The sequence below is a fragment of the Balaenoptera ricei genome, chromosome 8 (assembly GCF_028023285.1).
Source record: "Balaenoptera ricei isolate mBalRic1 chromosome 8, mBalRic1.hap2, whole genome shotgun sequence".
Taxonomy (NCBI): Eukaryota; Metazoa; Chordata; class Mammalia; order Artiodactyla; family Balaenopteridae; genus Balaenoptera; species Balaenoptera ricei.
In genome coordinates this window covers 112,974,179-112,993,885 of record NC_082646.1, presented here as the reverse complement: position 1 = coordinate 112,993,885, position 19,707 = coordinate 112,974,179, and the positions used below count along the sequence as shown (strand labels likewise).

Below are 19,707 nucleotides of genomic sequence, written 5' to 3'. Positions count from 1 at the left end.
TGCGACCCCACGGTGGGGACCAGAGAGAGGGTTTGAGGGGGCCCTGCTGGGCGTGCTCCCTTGGGGCCCTGCTCTGCCCGTGGAGAAGGCAGACCCCCCTGGGTCTCCTGGGCTTCACACCTGCCCAATCCACGTGTCTCAGGTGGGACCTCTCGTTCCTGTCAGCTGGGATGTGCCTTCCCAGGAGTCACTGCTGTCCCCCTGTCCCCAGCCTGTGGTCCAGGAACAGAGGAATGCCTGCTGGGTCAGTCCCCGGGGCTCCCCAGTGCCACGTGACAAATGGGGAAACTGAAGCCGTGGGGGCGCGTTGCCCAGCCCACTGGGGGGTGGTGCAGGGAGAGCCCCAGGGCCTGGCCGTGTGCACAAGCATCCGTTGTCACAAGCATCCGTCCAGTTATGGCTTTGGCTCAGTTCCCAGACCTGGTGCCAGGTTGCTGATTTGGGTGAGCCTGGGGCGAGCTGGAGGCGCCAGTGGGGCTCAGAGGGTGCAGCTGGACTGAGGGTGGGGACAGGCTCGGGCGCAAGCCCCGAAGACCTGGACGGGGGCAGGTGGGCCTGCAGGTGGCCGGCCGGGGCAGGGACAGGAGGCAGCCTCCCTCTGAACTCCCTGGGAACTCCCGCTGTGGAGGGCGGGGGGGGGGGGGGGCGGGGAGGGGCGCACGCGAGGGTCCCTCGTGAAGAGTCGCGGAGCGCGTCGGGCCGTCTGGCCACGCTGAGCAAAGCCCCCTGCACGTGCTGATGCTTCCAACGACACGCATGGACCCGCACGCGCTCCAGGCCCCTGACCCAGCGGCCGGCGGGGCTACACGCTCATGTACCACACACAGACGCGACTTCCTGCCACCCTCTCTCCTGAATCTAATGGGTCTGCCGGCCGACGGGCCCCTTGTCCCCGGTTGGCAACAGAAAACAAGACTCAGAGAGGCTATGAGTCGCCCCAGGTCCCCTTGGGATTGGGGAACCCGCCCCCCCCCCGCCCCCTGCCTCACCCCAGTCCCTCACCTCGGACGCCTGGGTGCAGGGGAAGGGGGACGGCAGAGGGGGCGCCGTCCCCTCCGTGACAAGCGCCGCAAGGGTTTGCGGGCGCCAGCAGTGGCTGGGGTGTAGACTGAATCCAGTTTAAGCAGATTAAAAGCGACCCTATGGGCCAGTAGGGAACTCGTCCTCCCGCCCCGCCCGTATCCCCCGTCTAAGTCTGGCTCACTCTGGGCTGCGGCCGTGCGGCCACCTGAATGCCCCGCAGGAGGCTTTAGGCTGGCAGGGCCGGACCCCAGGGCTGACCCCCTCCCCCGCCAACATGCCCCCATGCCAGCCTCTGACCCTTCCCAGGTGGCTGGGAGTTACTCCCGGACCCGCCGGACCCCAGGGCTGACCCCCTCCCCCGCCAACATGCCCCCATGCCAGCCTCTGACCCTTCCCAGGTGGCTGGGAGTTACTCCCGGACCCGCCGGACCCCAGGGCTGACCCCCTCCCCAGCCAACGTGCCCCCATGCCAGCCTCTGACCCTTCCCAGGTGGCTGGGAGTTACTCCCGGACCCGCCGGACCCCAGGGCTGACCCCCCTCCCCAGCCAACGTGCCCCCATGACAGCCTCTGACCCTTCCCAGGTGGCTGGGAGTTACTCCCGGACCCGCCGGACCCCAGGGCTGACCCCCTCCCCAGCCAACGTGCCCCCATGCCAGCCTCTGACCCTTCCCAGGTGGCTGGGAGTTACTCCCGGACCCGCCGGACCCCAGGGCTGACCCCCTCCCCAGCCAACGTGCCCCCATGCCAGCCTCTGACCCTTCCCAGGTGGCTGGGAGTTACTCCCGGACCCCTCCAGCCACCCTGGGGGATTCAAGCCTCTCCCCAGGCCCCCCTTGGGCCCGGCCAGTGTTAGGGGCCGTCGGAGGGCAGCGAGGGGACCCTGGGTCCATTCACTTCCAGAGGGCGCTGGACTCGGGGCCACCTGCCAGGGTCACACAGTCCTCAAGGGCCTGGCTTTGTAAGGTAGGGGCTGAGCTGGCACAGTGCAAGGGGCTCCCGGTCCCCCAGGGGAAGCTCTAGGGGCCAGAGGAGCCCCCCGCCCCCTGCTCCCAGCACACATCCACCTCGGACACATTGGTGATCTCCATGCCTGGCTCTCCCACCCTGGCCAGCCTGTCCCAGGAGGCCTCTAGGGAGCCCGGAGTGGCAAGAGGGCAAGGGATGGGGCCGGCTGTGTGCTGGGCTGGCCCAAGGGGACTGGGGGAAGCCAGGCCTGAAACTACAGTGTCGGAGGGGCGTGGCTGCTTTGGGCCCACCCAAGGGCCCGCATCCGGGGGTGGGGTGGCCCCTGCCCTGGCAAGGCTGGGCGCCTGGTGGGCGGTGCTGCCACGGGTCCGGGTGGTCTGTCGTTCAGAGCGGGTACTGCCCTGGGAGCCCGGGTGAGCCAGCAGCAGGGGGTACAGGGACCAAGTGGCCCAGCCCCTTGGGCAGGGTGTCAGGGCCGGAGCCCAGAGCGCTGAGGTTCAGGCCAGACTCCAGCCCCGGCCCGCAAACCAGAGTGGGACAGAGCAGCAAGTGAGCGGCGGCCAGCGTGCACCGGGCACCTGGGGGTTGGCGCCCCTGTCCCCGCCAGAGCCTCGAGAGGGTGCCCCATGGCTCCTGGGCCCTGAGGGATGGCTGGACAGGGTGTGGGCCCCAGGAACACCTCATTGGGCTCAGAGCGGCTCAGCACAGGTTGGTGGCCAGGGGCTGACCCACTGCAGATGGGCGCTGGGTGGCACCAGACCCCGGCCCACCCCGGAAGGCGAGGGTGCCGGGGCCATGAGGGACGGTTGCTGCCCATGACGGGCAGGGAGGTCCTAAGGCTTGTGGAGGTGAGGCTGCGGCTGGGGTGTGCCCTGTGGACCCTGAGGCTCTCCCGCCGGGCTGTGTCCTTCCCGGTGGTGGGTGGAGGAAGTGGGGGGAAGACAGGGTGGAGAGGGCAAGGGGCAGCGGGGCCCCTGTGAAGACAGAAAGGGGACGTGTGGGGACAGGACGGGATGAGGGCAGGGGACAGGACAGTGGTCCAAAGGGGGGAGAGGCAGCAAAGGAGGGGCTGGACGAGGCAGGAGGTGGGGATGCTCAAGGGGTCCTGGGAACCCCAGGCTGCAGATGAAGGAAGGGGCCCCCGGGGGCCGCGTGGAGTGGGCACCGAGTACGGGGGGGTGAGGGCAGCACTGGCGACTGCCTGCGGCGATCCTCCCGGGAAGGTGCAGGAGGGCAGGCAGGTAAGAGAAGGGAAGAAGGGGAGAAAAGGGAAGAGAAGGAGAGGAAAACCCAGTGAGGAGACGGAAGGAGGCTGGGGGGCCCCGAGGCGGCATCCCATTCCTGGGCTGGGCCCTCCTGGATGGTGACCCAGGGGCTGCGGGGTTGGGACGCTGGCTGTGCCTCCTTGGGGTGGGGGGCCCCCAATGAGACGCTGCGTCTCTGAGCCTCAGTTTCCTTGCCTGTTGAGGGGTCACTTTGTCCCTTTAATGGGGTCGTTCCGGCCGAGCCCCTAGCTCTTGGCCAAGACTTTGGGGACAGAGGACCAGGGTCTGGTGGGACATCCAGAAGCATAGCGCCCCACAGAACCGCTGAGGCTGACTCCATGCCCCCATCTGTGTGGGCAGGGAGGCTGAGACTCGGGGAGGGTGGGGTGTTGCCCCCGCCCTGGGGGACAGGCAACAGGGTCTGCAGAATCAGAAGACACACAGCCAGGGGTGGCATGACAAAGAGTGAATTAGGGCCGGTCCAACGGCAAAGCCCCTGCACCCCCAGAATGATCAATCCCAAGGGGTCAGGGATGAAGGAGCACCTCGAAGGGGGGGCTGGGGGCTGGGTGTTGGGGGCTCCGGTGGCAGAAACGGTGTGGAGGCCTCAGGGGGAGGGTCCCTCTGCTCTGTGCACCTGGGGGCCCAGGGATCTCTGGGAGGGCGGAGCCACGAGCAGACGGACAGGTGGTCAGGTGCCAGGCTGCACCTCCTGCCCAGGTGGGCAGACAGGTCTGGACGATGTGCAGACCCCGGGACTCGGCTGAGGAGGAGACCCCCTTGGGTGCCGACCGCGGGGAGAGCCATGTGTGGGGCCTTGGGGAGTGGGAGGTGGACCTGGGGCTCCGCACAGGAGGAGGGGGCGGGGGTGGCAGAGGCTCCAGCCGGTGCCAGCCACCGGTCGCGTGTCCTGGAGCGTGCCAGGGCCTGGCCTCGTGAGCGCTCCGAGGGCTGTGCCAGGCAGTCCCAGCTGGGCTCGGCAGCGTCCGGCTCTCCTGCAGGGCCGTCCGGCGCCAGGAGGAGACTGGGCCGGGCCCGGGGATGCGGCTGGAGCTGGTGCTGTGCGGTCAGCCCCCGGGTCCCGTCCCCCGGAGGTCGGCCCGGGTGATGCAGTGTGTAGGCGTAGGGGTGGGCAGGGCGACTCACTGATGTGAAGGATGGGGCGGGGGCGCCTAGGGAGGTCTCCTGGGCTGCCGCGGCATTTGGCCCAGGCCCCTGCGGCGCTGCGGTCAGTGACTCGGAGGGGAAAGGAAAGACCCGTGTGCGCGGGGCACAGGGCAGAGGGAGGAGCGGCGAGCGCGGGGCCAGCGCCGGCCACAGGCATGCGGCCACCCCAAGCCCAGATGGGCAGGCTGGTCTGAGCAAATGGGGGCAGAGATGTAGAAGAGCCAAGGCAAGGAGGCCGACCATGGAGCCCATCACAAGAGGTAGGCCATCCAGCCAGAGGGAGGTGACAGGGCGGGCAGCGGGACATTCAGCTCCGCTCTGGACCCCACTCTGGGGACCCAGCCTTGAGGACCCAGGGGAAGCCTGAGGTAGAGGGGTTCAGGGGCCACATGCCCACTTTCCCGGCTCGGTGGGGTCTTCGGGGCCCAAGGCGTGAGGCTCTGTAGGGCCGAGCAGTGAGAGGGGGTAAAGCCCCACGAAGAGGGTCACAGACTCCTTAGGCAGGGCCGTTTGCCAGTGCGTGGGCGCCGGGGTGGCAGTGAACTCCGGCTGGGCACCTTTCCCGTCTGGCTGTTTGGGGGGGTGCGGGGGGGTCCACCCGACCAGCCTGGACGGCTTTGGGGCCAGTGGTGTGACGGGCAGGCCTGCCCTGCTGTCGCCCCCACCAGCATCAGAGCCTGGTCCCCCGGGGGCTGCGTGGGTCCCGAGGTGGCCGCTGCGTCCCAGGTCTGGGGAGAAGGACGCAGCAAGAACCCAAGGGTCAGGCACCGCACGGTGGGCAGCAGCTACTGAAGGAGGGATGGGGTCCCATCCAGAGGGCAGGGTGGGGTCTTGCACGGGGTGTGCAGCAGGCGGGCAGCACTGGGGAATGGGGAAGCCGCTCCAGATGAGGGAGTTGGAACAGGTCTGGGACTGGGCAGGTCTGGAGCAGGATGTGGAGCCGGAATCCATGGGAACAGAGGCCCCTCCCACACCACTCTCTCCTGCAGGTGGGGAGGCAGGAGACGGGTGCACCTGTCTGGGAGGTACCGGGACGGTGGGTCACACGGTAGAGGGTGGGCTTCACCTCTGGACCCCGGGGGAGGATGGGGAGAGAGAGGCGGGGCTGTGGTGGGGGTCCCGGCTCTGTCTACTGTGCCCCGTCCGTCTCCGCCTCCCTTGGCCACGATCCCCCTCATCGTGTCTTCTAGTGGCCACCTTCCTCTCTCCGAGGACCTCCTCCCACCGTGGCCCCTTGTCCCTCCAGGCTGGGTGCAGGCACAGGTGCCCCTCACCTGAGAGGACCTCTTGCCAGTGGCTCCCCCCAAAATAAAACTTGGAATAGGGGTCCTCTTCTGGGGCCCTCGAGCCACACTGTGGGGTCAGCACTGGTTTTCCTGGCAGCCTCTAAGATCTGTAAGGGCAGAGGAAATGTCACCCATCTCTGGGTCCCTAGCACCTGGCAAAACAAAGTGCTGGCAAAGAAAGGGAGGGGGAGGGAAGGGGGGGAGAGGGAAGGGCATGCGGAGCCAGAGGCCCTGGGGATGGACGAACGGGAGGACAGAGGTCATCCCAGGCAGGCTGAGGGGAGCTGGCTGGGCTGGCTGGGGGGCTGTGGAGCAGGTGGCAGATGTCGGGGTGTCGTCCGGGGTAGCCCGGCCCGGGGAGGGAGGCCGGAGCGGTGACGGGGCGGCTGTGGTCCCCCGTCTGCCCTTCCCAGGGGAGACCCCAGGCCCTGCAGCATCACCTCCCGCCTTCTCGTCAGCTCTAAAGTGGGGTGCTGAGCCAGCCAAGAACCGGGCGGTGGAACCGCCCCAGCTGAGCGGGGTCTGGAGCCGGCAGACATGGCCCCCAGGGGCCAGTGGGGTGAAGGCCCAGAGGAGACGGGGACGGGGACTTGGCCCGAGGGTCCCTGGTGGCTGGAGGGCTGAGTCAGAGGCAGCCTCCCCAGTTTGCCCCGGGGCTGGCTGGAAAGTCGTGCAGGAGGGAGTCATTGCCTTTGGGGGCTCTGGGCAGGGCAGCTAGGGGTTCCCCCGAACGAGAGGCCCCCCCAAGAACTGCCCCACTGGGAGAAGACGAAGGGGTGTTGGGCACGGAGGCCACACTGCGATACTCCGCTGTGAGGAGGGGGCGGTGCCCCCCCGGGGCAGGAGGCAGTGCCGGCGGGCTGGGGTCTGGGCTGACGCAGAACAGGCCCCACCCACAGGCTGCTCTGGCCTCGGCCCCGGGCCGCCCGCCGGCCCAGGTCCCAGAGCCCTCCCCTCCCTCGGGGCTGGGGAGCAGCTGCAGTCCTGGCGCGGGCGGGATGCTCTGCCCTTCATCTCTGGGTCGCCCTAGGGTGCTGCAGCCTCGGGGCGCACGAACCCCTGCAGGGCTGGCCTCTCCCGTGCTAGCTTCGGGCTCCCAGAGGCTGTGGCTGCGCCCCTCCCCCCAGCTCCGGGCCCGCTGCCCTGGAGACACAGCCGCCCTGGCCTGCGCCCTTTGGGGTGCCGTCCTCTCTGCGGTTGTGGGGAAAGCCAGCTTTGCAGGTAGCTGTCCCCTCATCCAGGGAGGCTTCCCGCATGTGACCTGCTCACAGGGCCAAGAGGGACACGGGGCGGGGTGTGGGCCGGGCCTGCCCCTGCTGGGACTGCGGCCTCCTTCTTGGGGACACAGGTCTGCGGGCAGTGCCAGTCGTGGGGAAGCGGGAGCTGGGCCCGCCTCGGGGGTGGTCTCAGTTCTCACCCTGCCCGGTGGGTCAGCACCCCTTTTAACGGCTGGGGAGCTTGAGGCTGGGCCTGAGGTCTCACTCTGGGGAGGAGGGTCAGGGAGACAGGGCAGAGCCACAGCCTGGCACGCCTGCCCTCTCCTCCCTGGAGTGCCTGGACTGCTTCCCAGGCCCAGCAGCTGCCCCTCCCCGGGCAGCCCGGGCCCTCCCTCCTGCCGGGGTGACTGACAGCCATCCCTCCCGGCCCTCCACGCCCGGTCCCTGCGGGCCTCATCGGCTCACCCCGAGGATGGCAACGGGCTCCCCACCTCAGGTCCCCTCCAATCACCCTCCTCCTCCCAGCTCGGAACCTTCGGTCTCCCCCAGACCCGCAGCTTAGCCTCTGCACCCAATCTTCCCGGGTCCTTCTCTGCCCCTGAGTCCTGCCCCACAGCGCTGGGGGTGACAGCTGTGGGAAGGGTTGGGAAGAGCTGGCACTCCCGCACCCCCAGCAGAGGGGGACCCCGAGGCCCCCAGCGGAGGCTGACCCTGCAGGCTGGGCCTCAGCCATAAACCCTGTGCCCCCTCCCCTGGACGGCAGGCCCTGGAGGCGCCCTGCGGGCCGGGGAGGGGCCGGAGGGAGGGAAACCGGCCTAGTCTCTGGCCTAGAGCCCCTGGGGGCTTGGTGCCCCCCAACCTTTCCCTCTCGGGGTCCCCATGGCTCCCTTACAGGTTATTCATCCCCAGGTGAGCCAGGGCCCCTCCCCACCTGCCATTTCTTCCTACTGACTATCTCCCTGAGGTCCCCACGCACCCCGCACCTCCAAGCTCAACTCAGTGACCACCCCCCACCCCCCCCAGGCTGACCCCTCCCAGGTTCCCACCTCTCCCCTCCTGGGGAGTTCTGGAGGCCTGTCCCTTTGCCCCTGCAGCACCCAGGCTGCAGCTTCCCCCTCCTAACTGCCCCCCCACCCAGCTGGCATCTCCCCCTTCTCCATGTCCCAGCTGGGCCTCCTTCCCAAATGCTGATCTGACAGCACCTGTGCTGGCATGGGCTCGCCCGGGGACACCCCACAGGGGAGGCGGGGCACCACCCCAGAGCCACCGCTCCCTGGCCCCGGCCACTCGGAGCTCTCCCGCCCGCTGGCCCCGCCTCTGCTCTTGCCCACAGCCTCTGGGGTCTGACCCACAGACCCCTGCTCATCTTTCAGACACAAGTTCAAGTTCGATTCCTGAGCTTCCCTGGACAGTGGGGTGGGGCTTGCCCTGTGGGGTGTCTCCCTGGCATAGGACACCCAGTGGGGTACAGACACACCCAGGAAGGCACTGCTGAAGGGGGGTGGGCCGGGAGGGGGGCTGGACCAGTGCCAGGGCAGTCGGGAGGGCAGGGGGGTGGTGGCCAGGTTCCCAGCAGCTGCGGCTCCCGTGCCCACACCCTCTGCCACCCCACCCACCTCCCACCTGCTCGCTCGGGGCTATCTCTGTGCCTGGCTCGCCCCTCACAGCTGCCTCACTGCACGGATGAGTGAGAGCCAGCATCCTGGTGCCCGCCGTGGACCCTCCCCCGGGCTGCCTGGGCGGGACCCACGTTGCACACCAGTGAGGGGCACCCCTTGAGTTGTGGGGTGCGGGGGCTGCCCAGGCACCGCTGCCCTCTCCTGAGCTCCCGGCGGGGCCCAGTGCCTGCGCTCGGGGGCTGCTCTAAGACGAGGTGGCTGGGGGTGCGTGCTGTCCCCCAGCCCTGGAAGCCAGGCCGAGTGGCCTCTCTGGGGCTTGGGTCCCCCCACACTCTGTCCCTTCACTCGTGGGCTCTGCGGTCACTTGAGGCGCCGGTTGCTCTGCAGATGTCCACCTTGGCGTACGAGACCCCAGGGCGTGGGGCACGGGAGGGGACTGGACACCTTGATGGTCACAGGGAGACAGGGGCCCCCTGCTCCGGCTGGGTGACCGGCCCAGCTCCCCAGGCCTCCCAGCCAGCTCCTGCCCGTGGTGTCCAGGGGACAATGGCCAGGAGGTTGCCCTGCAGGTCTAAAGGGGAAGTTCCCCACTTCTGGCCTGGCCCGGCCTGGCCGTCCTCCCTTGGGCCCTGGCCCCTCAGCTGAGCCCCGAAGCTCTTTCCAGAACTCTGAAAAGCTTTAGGCGCCGAGAAGCAGGTGGGGCGGCCGTGAGCTGCCTGCAGGGGGCAGAGTTGAGACGGGACCGAGGCTTGATGCCCCCTCTGGAGCCACCGCAGGGCAGGGGAGGAAGGAGGTTGGGACAGCGGGGAGGGCCAGACCAGGCCCAGGACTGGCACCATGGAAGCCGTGGTGGAGACTGGGGGGCTGCGGAGGAAGGAGGGGAGGGGCCCGGTAGGCGGTGGACGTGGCCAGCAGCGGTAGCCCCTGAACTTGGGGAGCCCCACTGAGGACAGGGAGCCATAGCCGGCCCGTTGGGGTCTGTGCACACTCGTGTACCTGGTGGGGCGAGGCGCCACGCTGGAGCGTGACACAGGGAGGGGGGGTGCAGAGCCCTTTCAGCAGCCCCTGGGGCTGAACCCTGGGCGCGCCCGGAGCCAGAGCAGACGCAGGAAAGAGATAATTGCATTTGTGCAGGAACACCAAATCCCTCGCAGCTGCGCACGGGCTGAGCCAGGGCCACGGGCGGGCCGGCCAGCCGACGCCAGCATCCTGACAGCTCCGCCGAGCGTGCCAAGGGGTCTGGGCCGCCGGCCGGGGGCGCCTTTCCCAGGCCAGAGGCCCCCACCCCACCCCAGGAGAGCCGCCCCCCTCTCAGTTCCCAGAACGAAACCCAGCTGTGGAACAGTGAGGGGGTGAGGTCATGGGAGGGGCCAGGAGGGGCCGCATTACTCACATCCTGGGGCAGGCGGGCGGGAAGGGAGGAGGCCCGGAGGAAAGGGGCTGAGCCGGCTCCGTCCTTGGGCCGCTGGGTCAGGGGCTGGGGGCCAGCGCGGCCTCTCCCAGTGTGGGGCTTTGGCGAGACCGCTGGGGACCCCTACCCTGCTACCCGGCTCTGCCCCCCCCCCCCCGAGCTCCCTGCCCCTGAGGGCTCGGGGGTCACATGCAGATGGCAGGGAGCAGGGGTGACCCTTGGAGGGGCCAGCTCCTCAGGAGTAATGTTCTCAGAAAACATGCCTTGGCCTCTGGCCAGGCGCGTTGTCGGGACGACGGCAGGAAAACACTCAACAGTGTGCTGGGGCCCCCTGGACGGGCCTGGGGGCCTGGGCCTGCCACCTTGCCCTCACCTTGTTCCCTTGCCCGAGTCTGTCAGCACATGGACGTCCGTGTGCACACGTGTGTGCACGAGTGTGCCTGGTGGGGGGCGCCGGGACCCATGCGTGGAGTGTGGGTGGGTGCGCCCACGTGGGCCTGAGTGTTGGGCTCAGGAGAAAGTGTGTACGTACCCGTGTGCACTCCTGCCACGTGTGCGTGTGTGTGTGTGTTGGGGTGTGGGTGTGTGTGTGTGTGTGTGTGTGTGCGCGCCAGGGAGGCCCGCTGTGCATTGCGCGGTTGAGTGCAGGCCTGCGTGGGGCTTTGCTGGCCGGGACACATCGCCCTACCGGTGGGCTGACCAGACCGTGTGGCCTCTGCACTCAGCTGTGCCAATGAAGGGTCCCCGGGGCTTGGGGGAGGGGTCTGGGGAGCAGGAGCTATCGTCCTGAGAGAGGCCCCACCTGGCCCACCCACACATCCCACCGGGGCCCATGCACACACACCCAGCACCACACATTGGCCAAAACATCCCAAACGCCCAACACACCCATAGGCGTGTGCAGCTTGGACGTGGCAGTGCAAGAGACGCAGTGCCGGTCTCACCCCTCGGAGGGGTCCCCCCGGCGCCCCCAGGCTGCCCCAGGAGAGGGCTGTGGGCACCTTCTCTCCCCCACTGCCCTGCTAGGCTTCTGCCCTCCATCTGAAGGGGCTGTTGGTGCTCATGGCGGGGAGGAGCCCCGGACCCTAGGTCCCCAACATCCCCGAGATCACCCCAGGCTCTTCCTCCCCAGACAGGACGTGGCCCCCAGCCCCCAGCCGAGGGCCTGGAGCAGGAGGCTGATGGGAGCCAGGTGTGGGGGATTAAGTGGCTCCCTGGGGCCCGGGTGGGGAGGGGGTGGGAGTCAAAGTCGCTTCTGAGGAGCGGCACGGGGGTGGGGGGCGGACTGGGGGTGCCGAGGGCTGAGCAGGCGGCTTGGTTTGCGTGGCTGGGGTCCCGTGTGGCTGCCGCGGGGGGAGCGGGCCTCGAGCTGGGGCTATGGAGGGGCCTGGCTTTTGTCTGGGAGGCTCCGAGGAGACCTAGGAGAGATTAGATCATGTGCTGGCACGGCTGCCGAGACCACAGAGCCGGCCCACCCTGGCCAGGGGACGGGGGCCCTGAAGGAGCGGGCTGCGGGGTCAGGCGGGGGACACGGCAGGAAGGGGCTGAGACCCCGGCTCGGAACAGTGAGCGCTGTAGAACGGAGACCCAGGACCCCTCTCTCGGGCTCTGGGGGAGCTGGGGCAGGCAGACCGTGCCAGCTGGCCGAGGCCTGCGGTGCCCACCGGATGCCAACAGCCTGAGATCTGCTGGACCAGGGCCAGGGTGGTCCGGCCCCGGACCCCTGGTCTCAGGCCGACCTTGTGTAGACCCGAGGGAGGAACCCCAGGAAGTGTGGGAGTGAGGTCCCCCGCACCCGGCTCTGCGTGGGCCTCAGTTTCCCCATTGACGGCACAGCCCGGAGAGACTCCGCACGGGGGCCGGGGACGGGCGGGCGTGGTGTTGGGTGAGCTGAGAGGTCAGGTCCCGGCTGAAGGCAGGCCCTTTTCGGGTCCTCTAGCGGGGCCGCAGTCTGCTCCTATGGGGCAGGAAGGATGGCCCCTGCTGGGATGGTCGCGTTAGGGGCGTGGCCGCCTAGCTGGGCCGCCTCTGGCCTGACCTCAGCCCAGGCCACCAGCGCCCGCGTGGCCGAGGCTACAGTCACTTGACTCAGGTAGAACGAACGAGTGACCCCAGCTGCCCGGCCGCCACAGCCAGCTCTCCGCACCTCAGCCGGCTATTCCCGTACCCTCCGGGCCCTGCCTGGGGCCAAAGCTACACTAGCCAGTGTCCTGGCTCCCAGGGGGTCCAGGGATCCAGCCTGCTGGAGGAGGATGGAGGGTCTGGTCCCATCCTTGGGGTTTCCCCAAGCCTGTCCGACACTGGGGCCCCCACATCACCAGGAGGCACGTGGACGTCCAGAGACCACCAGAGCCCTGGGTCCTCCTCCAACCCGAGGACACCTTCCCGACCACCTCTCAAGATCTCTGCTGTAAAGATGGGGAAACTGAGGCCTAGAGAGGCCTTGCTGGGGCCTGCTTGGACGGGGGAAGTGGGGTACAGGCCCCGGTGTTGACTCTTTCTCCGTGTCCCTCAGGCTCGCCACTCAGTGGAGTGTGGAAGAGGAGGAGGATGGCGCCCGGGGGCGGCGCCAGCAGGAGAGGGGCTGGCAGCTTCCGGCCCAGGATGAGGACGAAGGAGGCCAGTCCCTGGTGCAGCTGGAGCAGGAGAAGCTGTGAGCCGACACTGCCAGCTCGCTTGTCCTGCACCCCTGGGCAGAGGGGTCCTCTGGGGGTCAGGCCCTGGGCTGGAGGCCCCAGAGCAGATGAGACGAGGAGGGAGGGGCCCAGCCCTGGAACCCGGGCGGGGTGGGGTGGGGGTGTCCTTAGGGTGAGGGTCGTTGCAGCCCCAGGTGCCAGCGGAGTCTGCCGGACACCTGGCCGGAGACGTGTGGAGCTACCCCCTACCGGCCAGCCTCCCGAGGTCCTGCCTCAGGCCCTGGTCACCCTGAACGGTCCCCCTTGCTTGGACTGACTCTGAGCGCAGCTGTGGGGCCCCGGCCCCCGAGCCCCTTGCCCTAGTCCTTGCTGTCTGTGACTCACTGAGGCCACATCCAACTTGGCGGGCCGAGGGCCGGCTTGTTCCCTGCCGGGGCCCAGGAGGCCGCTGTAGCTGGGCTGGGCTGTTTTTCCAATAATGCTTCCCCTCCTCCCGGCCCTGTTTTGTTCCATTTTCTCCGAGTCAGCAGCTCTGGGTGGAGTGGGGTGCTGCAGCGGTCAAGGCCCCTCGGGCCAGGTCCCTAGCCTAGCAGGCAGGGGCTGGGGGCAGGCAGGGACCACTGGACCACAGGCCTGCCGTGGGGGACAGGGTTCAGGGCTCAGCCGGGAGGGCAGAGGGAAACTCGGCACCCACCCGCGGGGACCGTAGGTAGCGGGGGAGAGACATAGCCCAGCATTTGGGGAGCCCCAGGCTGAGCGGGGAGACATAGCCCTGTTCTTGGGGAGCCCTGGCTTAATAGGGTGTGGCCCAATCTTGGCCTCAGGTAGCTCCAGTCTGTGGGGGAGACACAATCCTGCCCTCAGGGATTCTCTGACAATGGGGGGGGGGGGCCTCAGCCCAGCCGTGGGGTGCTGCCCCTGGGGCAGATGGGGTCTCCCGCACTTGGAACCCAGGGTCTGAGAGAGGGAGGCGGCGTGGACGGGGATGTCGGCCCCCTGCCCCGCATCTGGCCCGGCCCTAAGAACGTGCCTGCTCTTTCAGCCTCAGCCCGAAGCCCTCGGAGGCCCCTGAACTGGACGAGGATGAGGGTTTCGGCGACTGGTCCCAGAAGCCAGAGCAGCGGCGGCAGCACTGGGGGGCTGGGGAGACCACGGACGGTGGGGCCCCCCCTCGGGGTGCGAGCCCGGAGGGGGAGCAGGAGGAGGACAGGCAAGTGGGGGTCAAAGTGTGGCGGTGGGGGGCTCTGTCCAAGCCCCCCAACCTGTGTCCGAGCCACTCCTTCTGCTCCCGCCCCCCCAGCAGCCCCCCAAAATGCCCCCGTGGCCGTAGCGGGAGAAGGAGGAAGAGAACGAGACAGGAGGGCGGCGGCGGGGGTGCTGGTGCTGCGGGTGGGACAGGAGGAATCTCGTTCCTGGGCTCCCCAGGGCCCCCGGGCCCCATCCAGACCAGCTGCGGCCGGCCGGGCTGTTGCTCCATCAGCACATCTGCAGCCCACTGACGTCAGGGAGGCCCTGCGCCCCCGCCGCCGCCCCTTCCTCCCCCGGGGCAGCGAGCTCCATTCCCACGGAGGGGAGCAGGTATTTCCAGATGTGCGGCCGCCAGTCGGCCTGGGGGGACAAGCTTTCCAGATGTGCAGCCGCTCTGAACCAGGGCAGGCAGGGGGAGGGGCCCTGGGCTGGGGTCTGCTCCGGACCCTCACCCGCCCCCACCCCGGGGGTCTGAGCTGCTCTCAGCACCCCACAGCCCGGGGGCAGGGGCCCAGCTCTGCTCGGGAGCTCCAGGCTCGGGGCCCTGTGGCCTCGAGGGTCGCCGGAGCCCCTCTGGGCCACCTCCCGTCCCCTCCAAGGCCCCTGAAGCAGCCCCGAGCTCTCGCTAAGACCCCTCCGGTCACTCCACCACCCCTTCCCATCCACGCCCAGAGCCAGCTGCCTGGCCGGGGCCCTGCTCCTGGCGTGGCCCCCTGCCCACGGCCGCCCTCCAGGCCTCGGTTTCCCTCATCGGTCTCTGGGGGCCAGAGCACACTCTGCGTTTCTGAGCTGGGGGCGGGGGCAGCAGGGTGGCCCGTCCACTGGTGCTGGGGCGGCTGCAGCCCTGCCGGCCCTGTTCGCTTTGTCCCCGACTGGCCGCCCAACAGCAGGGGGCACTATAGCTCTTCTGTGGACCCTCCTGCTCTCGCCAGGCCGCCCTGCCCCCCGCACCTGCCTGGCCTCCTGTAGCCCAGCTGAATGGGCCCTCTGTGAGCCTGCCGCTGGCTCGGACCCCGGCCCACCTTGGGTGGTGGTCTGGGTCTTGGCTGGCACGAACACCAAGGGGCCTGAAATCATGGAAAATGCGAGAATTTCCCATCTTCTTCTCCAGGTTCAGTCCCGCTCCAATGCAGAGTCGCGCAGGCTGCCAGCGGCTGGCCTCCCCGCCGCCCCCCACAGCCAGCCTGGTCAGCCCTGCTCCTCAGGGCTGCGGTCCTCGCTGTGACCCCAGCCCTTGCCTCGTCCCTCAGTTGACCAGCCCCCAAACAACCCTCAGACCCCACCTAGCTCCCACCTGCTGCCCAGGCCCGCTCGCCCCAACGCGGAGCAGGGCAGGAGCAGGGGGCCCAGGCAGCCCCAGCCCCAGGAGGCCAGCCCGCAGGCTGGACACCAACAAGCAAGACACGGGCCGGGGCTGGTCCTGAGGGCCTGGAGCCCGGGGCTAGCTTCAGAGTGCAGGGATGGGGCAGTGGGCACTGGTCACATGGCCCCGGGGACAGAGGGCAGGCTCTGAGGTCCTTGGGCTTACTTCTCCAAAGAGGCTGGGGTCTCGAGATTCCTGGGCGCTTAACTGGTCTGACTGCCCATCTTACAGATGGGGAAACTGAGGCTTGGAAACGGGAAGGGACTCGAAGTGATCAAAAGACCTTCGATCTATTGGATTGCCTCCTCCTCCCCTCCACAGGCCCCTCCAGTACACCTTTGGGAGCCAGGGTGGCGACGAGCTGACCCCAGCTGGGGTCTGTCTGGAGGAGCTGCATCTGAGCCCCGACTCAGAGCCCCAGGAGGGGCCGGGAACAGAGGACACAGAGCCCAAAGGCCCCGAGGGACCCGTCCAGGGCAGCCCAGGGCTGGCAGAGACCAAGGAGGCAGATGAACAGGTGCCGGCGTCTCCCCAGAGGGTCTGGGCACACCCCGGCCCCCAGGCTGCGTCTGTCTCTGCTACCTGCTCGCTCTGCGGGCCTCGTGGGACGGGCCCAGAGGGAGCCAGCACCCACCCCCGCAGTCTCAGAGGGTGGTGGGGTTGGTCACCCTGCCTGATGGAACAACGCTTTCCCGGACTCACCAGCTCCTGCTGTAGAGAATTCCAGAACCAGAGAATGGCAGGGTGGGAAAGGACCTGAGGCCCAGGGAGGGGAAAGTGTTTCCTTCAACCAGTCACGGGTGGGGCAGGAGGGGTGCAAAGGGGGCGATCATTCAGACCCCGTAACCTCAGACGTTCTGTTCCCAGCACCAGAGATGCCAGCAGCGCAGGGCACCCAGCCCCTTGGTCTTGGAGGAGACGGAACCGGGCTCGCCTCCCCTGAGCCCCAGCACCAAAGTAGGTTAAGCCCCAAAGCCTAGCCCTCTGTCCCGGACTCATGACCAATGACAGTCCCAGAGAGGCGGCCACGGGGCAGCTCCAGGACAGGAGCACAGCCTGCTCTTTCTCTGCCGGGCTGGCTCTCAGCAGAGCCTTGTGAAACGCATGAACTGGGCAATGGGACTGGTGGGTGGGAGCAGCTGGGAGGGGTGGGCTGGGGGCCTTGCTCTGGCTTCGGAGGCTCAGTCTCCGCCCGCCCTCCACAGCTCAGCGACAGAACCGAGTCCCTGAACCGCTCCATTCAGAAGAGGTATGTCTGGTTGCTTCCCAGGCAGGACTCGGGGTTCTCCAAGGGAGGGTTGAAGAGGGGACCCAGTAGGTGGAGATGTGGGGGCCCGAGAAAGCTCTGGTAGGAGCTCAGGGTGGGCATAGAAGCTGAGTGAGGGGGCCTGGGCCATGACCCTTCTCCTCTCCTCCAGTAACAGTGTGAAGAAGTCCCAGCCAGCCCTGCCCGTCTCCACGATTGACGAGAGGCTGGAGCAGTACACCCAGGCCATCGAGGTGTGTATGGGTCCCCTCCACTTCTGCAGGGTCCCTCCTCCATTCATGCACCCATTCCTCCATCCAACCAATGTCTCTCCATCCAACCAACTCCTGTCCTTTCACCTACACTCTTCCATCCAACCAACACCCCTTTATCCAACCAACCCACTCCATCCAACCAAGGTCCCTCCATTGATCCTACACACACCCCCATCCAACTAACACCCTTTAATTCAACTAACACTCTTCCATCCAATCTACACCCCTCCATCCAATCAACACTACTCCATCCAACTAACACCTTTCCATCCAACCCACATCCCTCTATCCAACCAACACCCCTCCATCCTATCAATGTCTTTCCATTCAGCCAACGTCCTTTCATCCAACCGATATTTTTTGTTTGACCAATGTTCCTCTACACAACCAACACCACTCCCTCCAACCAACACCCCTCCATCCAACCAATGCCCTTTCATCCCATTAACTCCCCTCCATCCAACCATCATTCCATCCAACCAACACTCTTCCATTCAACCCCTCCTCCTCCAAGCCTGTGCCAGGAGCAGCATGAGGACAGCCCCACATTTGTCTCGTATCTCACCCATCACCTGTGCTCTGCAGAGCAAGGGGGGTGTTTCACAAGTACACTGAGGGGAGGAAGGCACGTTTTTCCAGAGTGCCTTCTGCCAGCCCTGCGTTGGAAAAGCAGTCCTGGGGGAATGCAACCACACAGGACGTCAGCCGTGTGCCGAAGCGGCTCACACAGGCCTCTCTGACGTGTTCCACGTGGCTGTCCAGTAAAGCGGTCCTGGGCTCTGTCTCCCCTGCAGACCTCTGGCCGGACCCCGAAGCTAGCCCGCCAGCCATCCATCGAGCTGCCCAGCATGGCCGTGGCAAGCACCAAGAGCCGCTGGGAGACGGGAGAGGTGCAGGCTCAGTCCTCCGCCAAGTCCCCTTCCTGCAAGGTGGGCTCCCATCCTGTGGCCCGGCTGGGCTCCCTCTGGAAGGCTAGTGTGAGACCGTCCAGGCTGAAGTGTGGGCGGGGGGCACTGTGGTGCATGGGGGATGGGGTCGCCAGGCTGGCCCCTGTGGAGGGCTGGGCGGGAAGGCTGCTGGGCCAGGTGAGGATGGACGGTGTCACCTTCCCTTCCCGGCCTCTTCCCCTGGGCTCTCACCCAAGGAGGCAGGTGTGCGGGCCCCGGGGCCCTGGCCCTGCGAGGCCAGGCAGGAGAAGTGACCAGGGCTCCAAGCCCCCAAGTCAGGGCTCTGCCCCTGAGACGTGGCTGCCTTCTTCCCTCAGGATATTGTAGCTGGAGACATGAGTAAGAGGAGCCTCTGGGAGCAGAAGGGAGGCCCCAAGGCTTCGGCGGCGCTTAAGGTAGAGTCGGAATGTGATTGATGCGGGGCGGGGGGTGGGGGGGCGGGTCCAGTGGGTGAGAGGGAAGGGGAGCTGCCCTCAGCGCACCTGGGGGGCTTCCAGGAGGCAGCGCCATCTCCCTCTGTGTCTCTCACCTTTGGTCTCCACCTCCTTCCCCGACAGAGCACCCCGTCTGCGAAGAGGTACAAGTTTGTGGCCACTGGACACGGGAAGTACGAGAAAGTGCTCGTGGACGAGGGCTCGGCGCCCTAGGCCGTCCTTCTTGGTGAGTCGGGGGCAGCGGCTAGAGCGTGGTGTGTCGTGGGTGAAATTTGCCGCTCTGGGTGTGTGGTGGCAGGGACTGCAAGGTGACGTGTGAGGGCCGAATGCCCGGCCTCAGAGCTGGCCAGAGCCCGCCTCTGCGGGTCCTCAGCCCACAGACGTGTGCCCCCTCCCACCCCCGCCCTTCCCTGGTTCCTGCCCTGCTCCTGTTCCCCACAGGGAAGCTCAGGCTCCCTCCCGGGAGGAGGCCGGATGCCCCAGCTGGGCTCCTCGGGCAGGTGAGCCCGTCCCGGCCACCGCGGGGTGAGCGTGGCAGGAGGGGGATGACCGGAGCCCTGGGAGCGCAGGTCCCCGCCCGGCACTGGGCCGAGGGTTTCCAAGGAGCCAGAACCTTGCCCTTGCCCTTGCCCTCCTGCCCGAGTGGGGAGTTGCTCCCGTTTCCCCCACCCACCCCGTCACCTGGTGAAGAGTCAGAAGGGTGACCCGCTGCCATGGTCACGCACACTTTTATTAGTGGCCTGGGTCCCAGGATCCATTTACAGCATCCATCACGTCCCCCTACTGACGGCTTCCTCCCCTTCTGAGTCCTGCTCCCGGGGCTGCGGCTGGAGCTTCCCCCCCAGCACCTCCGCGTCCCTCCCGCATCACGGCTGCCCCGTCTGAGCCCCAGTGCTTGTCCCGAGTCAGACCCCAGCTGAGTGCAGACTGGGGGTCCCCAAAGCTGCCTGAGGCCTGGGGTCCCTGTCGCTGCCCCCTCCGGGCCACAGCCCCCCCTCACCCCCTTGGCCAGGCTGACTTCCGACCTCCCTCCTCATCCAGCATCTAGGCTGAGACCCCACCCCTCTGTCCCCCATCAGCGAGTCCCCCTCGAGCTCTGCACCCAGGCGGGGGAAGCAGAGGTGGCAGTGAAGGGGCAGGGGTGTGGGGCCAGCCCCTACCCGGGCCTGCACCGGGCTCCCAGCACCTGTCAGGCCTCCGTCCTCGGGAGGCATGGCTGTCAAGCCGCCCAGGCAGCTCTCGGAGCCCACGGTGCCCACGGCTGAGTCACCCCGACCGCCCCCACTCCGCACGGCAACATAACGCATCCCCCCAACCTTTCTCGGCAGAAGGGCAGGGGCCCCAGAACCCCAGAACCCTGCTCACCCCGTCAAGCGTCAGGGCTCGTCACCCAGAGCATCTGGGGCTCAGCTGGGCCCTGATCCCCGCCTGCAGCTTCCCTGGACCCAGGCAGGCCCTCCCAGGTCTCGCTGGTGACCACCTCCTGCACGCCCTGCCCCAAGCCCCGTGCGGACACTCAGGCTGGCCCCGCCCTGCAGGGTCACGCATGCAGCACGAGCCTCAGAGCAGACTCGTGTACGGTCTGTCTCCCCAAAAGCTCAC

General features: G+C 67.8%; 1 protein-coding gene across 5 annotated transcripts in view; it reads left to right on the top strand.

The window, feature by feature from the left end:
* The window catches only part of LSP1 (lymphocyte specific protein 1), a 37,711-nt gene that overhangs the window by 14,806 nt on the left and 3,198 nt on the right, over nt 1-19,707 (top strand). For 2 of the 5 annotated variants that reach the window (XM_059932338.1, XM_059932339.1), the window contains exons 2-10: nt 12,472-12,609; nt 13,635-13,802; nt 15,525-15,720; nt 16,071-16,160; nt 16,409-16,452; nt 16,622-16,703; nt 17,519-17,653; nt 17,989-18,066; nt 18,229-18,331. In XM_059932338.1, the coding sequence (XP_059788321.1) occupies nt 12,472-12,609; nt 13,635-13,802; nt 15,525-15,720; nt 16,071-16,160; nt 16,409-16,452; nt 16,622-16,703; nt 17,519-17,653; nt 17,989-18,066; nt 18,229-18,318 (1,021 nt within the window). In that variant the 3' untranslated portion in view covers nt 18,319-18,331. Of the gene's footprint in view, nt 1-4,202; nt 4,369-11,939; nt 12,367-12,471; nt 12,610-13,634; nt 13,803-15,524; nt 15,721-16,070; nt 16,161-16,408; nt 16,453-16,621; nt 16,704-17,518; nt 17,654-17,988; nt 18,067-18,228; nt 18,332-19,707 lie in introns of those variants that run through there. The other 3 variants (XM_059932337.1, XM_059932340.1, XM_059932336.1) reach the window with 3 other exon arrangements.